This window comes from Notamacropus eugenii, chromosome 2 (assembly GCF_028372415.1).
Source record: "Notamacropus eugenii isolate mMacEug1 chromosome 2, mMacEug1.pri_v2, whole genome shotgun sequence".
NCBI lineage: Eukaryota > Metazoa > Chordata > Mammalia > Diprotodontia > Macropodidae > Notamacropus > Notamacropus eugenii.
In genome coordinates, this window is record NC_092873.1 from 3,516,671 (window position 1) to 3,520,337 (window position 3,667).

General features: G+C 41.6%; 1 protein-coding gene across 1 annotated transcript; it reads left to right on the plus strand.

Annotated features, from left to right (window-relative positions):
• Positions 1–1,081: 1,081 nt before the first annotated feature.
• On the plus strand, positions 1,082–2,451 carry LOC140523312 (olfactory receptor 9I1-like). The gene is made up of 2 exons (XM_072638240.1): positions 1,082–1,101; positions 1,494–2,451. Exon 2 carries the CDS (start codon positions 1,510–1,512, stop codon positions 2,449–2,451), a length of 942 nt encoding a protein of 313 aa, XP_072494341.1. The 5' UTR covers positions 1,082–1,101; positions 1,494–1,509.
• The last annotated feature ends 1,216 nt before the right edge of the window (positions 2,452–3,667 follow it).

Genomic DNA, 3,667 nt, shown 5'->3' on the forward strand with positions numbered 1-3,667 from the left:
TTTGTTGTTCTGTCATTTCCTACTCTTCATGACCCCATTTAGGGTTTTCTTGGCACATACTGGACTTGGCACATACATGACTACTTTGTCATTTCTTTCTCTAGCTAATGTTACAGATGAGGAAACTGAGGGAAACAGAGTTAAGTGACTTGCCTAGGGTCACACAGCTAGTAAGTGTCTGAGGCCAGATTTGAACACAGAAAGATGAGTCTTCTTGACTTCAGGTCCATCACTTTATCTGCTGCAGCATCACTTAGCTGCCCCATTTTCTTTTTTCCCCCAACTTTATAGAATCTAGAAAGGAAAGGAAATTCAGAAGTGAAAAAGCTCAATATTTTCATTTTATAGATAAGGAAACTGAGGTCTAAGGAAGTTTGTCCAACATCACATACATAGTAAGTGGCAGAGTTAGGAATTTAATTCGACCCCCATGACTCCAAGTCTCCTCTTTTCGTTGTGACATCTAGCTGCCTCAGCAGGCCCTTCCCATACCTGGATTTACCTTCAAATTTCCTGTGTCCCATGTAACCTCCCCATTAGTTTGTAAGTTTCTAGAAATTGAGGACTGATGCCTTTTTTTATGTTTCTATCCCCATTGTCTAGCACAGCATACTGTTCATAAAAATCACTTTTCCTGTTTGTTGAACAACACAATTAGGGCCACTAGGCTGTCTTCTGGAATGGTTAAGGAGGCCATGTTGGAAGCAAGGCTGAGTCTTTTCTCAAAGGCCAACCCTCCATCAAAGGGCACCTTAGATGCCTGCCTAAGGTATATGCTGTGGAGTTAATGAAGGATAATTAATCTAGGGCATTCCTGGGCATCAAGACTGACTAAGCCAATCCATCAGGCTGTTGTGGCTGAGTGGAAAGGGCACTAGGCTTGGCGTCAAAAGACCTGAATTCTTCCATTGTTTTGCCATTCAGGTGTGGTCTTGGGCAAATCATTCCCTCTCTTCTGAGCTTTGGTTTGCTCCTTAGTAAAATGAGGAATGATAATGTATTTTACCTAAAAGGAGCCAGGTTTAAGGGTCCACTGCTACTAGATAGCTGGGTGACTTGAGTCAAATTATTTCACCTCCATGAGTCTCCATTGCCTTCTCAGTAAATTGGAGAGTGGAAACTGAATTGTAAGTAGGAATTTAAGTCAGTTCAGATCTCTGCTATTTTCCATCTGTGCAGGCTTTGGGCAAGCTGCCTCACTTGCCTGAGAATCAATTTCTTTGTCACTAAAGGAGAGATGATAATCCATTCTACTGCCCTGGTACAGAGCAGCAAGAACCATCTCTAAAAGTCAGAGGACCCAGAGAACCAAATCTCACCTCACATTTATTACCTATGTGATTTTGGGCAAGTTAATTAATCTCCCTGACTTCAGTTTTTAAATATGTAAATGAATGGGTTGGCCTAGCTGGCCTCTGAGGTCTATATCTAGGATTCTAGATGGAAGTGATCATTTCTGTCTTTGTAACATCCTTCTTTTTCTCCCCTCAGAGAAGTCTCCTTGCCTTGATGGAGGAGAATGGCACCTTGGTGAAGGAATTTATCCTAATAGGGTTCACTGTGGGGGCTAGGGTACAGATACTTTTATTCTTCACCTTTCTGACTCTCTACCTCATCACCATAGGTGGCAATCTGGGCATGATCTTTCTAATCCAGAATGACACTCGTCTCCAGACTCCCATGTACTTCTTCCTCAGCCACCTGTCCTTCTTGGATGTGTGCTATTCCTCTGTCATTATCCCCCAGATGCTTGAGACCCTGAAGACTGGTGGGACCCCAATCACCTATGAGTGCTGTGCCACCCAATTCTTCTTCTTTACGCTTTATGCCAGCACTGAGTGCTTCTTGCTGGCTGTGATGGCCTATGACCGCTACGTGGCAGTATGTAACCCCCTCCTCTATGTCACAGCCATGACTCCACAAACTCGATTTGGACTGGTGATGGGGGCCTATTCTGGGGCCATGGTCAACACAGTGATCCGTACAGGTCTCACTTTCTCTCTCTCTTTCTGTAAATCCAATCAGGTGGACTTCTTTTTCTGTGACTTACCCCCACTGCTGAAGCTCTCATGCATGGAAACTGCACCCCAGGAGGTGACTATTTTCATCTTTGCTTTTGCAGTGATCATTACTAGTATAAGTATCATTCTCATCTCCTACTTGTACATCATCAAGGCTATACTCTGCATTCCCTCTGCTGGTGGGAGGGCCAAGACATTCTCCACCTGTGCCTCCCATATGACTGCAGTGGCACTCTTCTTTGGGACCCTCATTTTCATGTATCTACGGAGTAACAGGGGCAACACACTGGAGGAGGATAAGATCGTGTCTGTGTTCTACACAGTGGCCATCCCTTTGCTGAACCCCATTATCTACAGCCTAAGGAACAAGGAGGTGAAGGAGGCTCTGAAAAAGCTATTCAACAGAATGAAAATCTCCCAAGCAATGTGATATTCAAATGCCATCAGATCAGGAAACCTATAAACATCCACCAGTCTTGGGAAATATCCCTTTAACATAGACTCCTTATCTCATGATTTTAACAATAATAGTGTTTCCAATCCTGCCCCAGACACATATTAGCTGTGTAACTTCATACAAATCTCTTCACCTCTATAATCCTCAGTTTTCTCATCTTTAAAATGAGGGGGGTGGCCTTGAATACCTCTAAGGTACCTTCAACTTCTATATCTATGATCCTTTGCTCATATGAAGGTTCACAAAATGTTTCATATACATTCTTATCTGATCCTCATAAAAACTATCTTAGATAGGTACAATATGCATTAGTAGCCCCATTTTATGGACAGAGAAACTGAAGTCAGGGACTGAGATTTATACAGTATTTTAAGGTTTGCAAAGTTCTTGACATTCATTATCAGTTTTATATTAATTTGCATTCATTATTCACTTTTTTCGGGGACTGCTCCTGTGACTTTATTGGCCTAGGGCATCCCTGAAGAAGAAACTCCCCCTCTCAAGGCTTGATTTTCTCTGTACTTGAAGGCAAAACTATTGGTATTTTAACCTATTCTGTAGATAAGGAAACTGAGGCTGATAGAGGTTACATAATTTGTCCATGGGTCACATAGCTAGTAGGTGTTAGAAGTGAAATTTGAAGCCTGTACTTGTCTGACTCCAGGTAAAGTGCTCTTTTCTCTATGCCACATGATCTCCATGACTGTGCCACTTTCACTACTCCAGGTTAGTTTTTCCCCATATTCTATATTTGAAGTCTATTCACTTGTATTCATTTCTCAAAAGGTTGTTTTATTTGGTATTTATTTTCAAAATAATTCAGTCTATGTTCAGTGAAGGAGACCATAACTCTGGAAGAATGAATCAACCCTGTCCAAGGGAAAAAATAAACAAATCTCAATACCTATGCATTCCTCTATTAGATGTTCATATGTAATAACTGGCTTTCTGACTCTCTACCTCAACACTTTGGGTGACAATTTGGGAAAGATCTTTCTAATCTAAAGATGTGAGTTACTCACAGAACAATGGAGAGGGCTACAACATATCACCAAAGAAGAACTCTACAAGAGAAACCATAGAAAGGATGTTGTAGTGATGTATGAGTAGAAAGTGTGGATTGATCATTTTAACAGAGCAAAGGATAAGCAATGGGCAACTCTTGTGCCTGTTGGGTAACCATAAAATG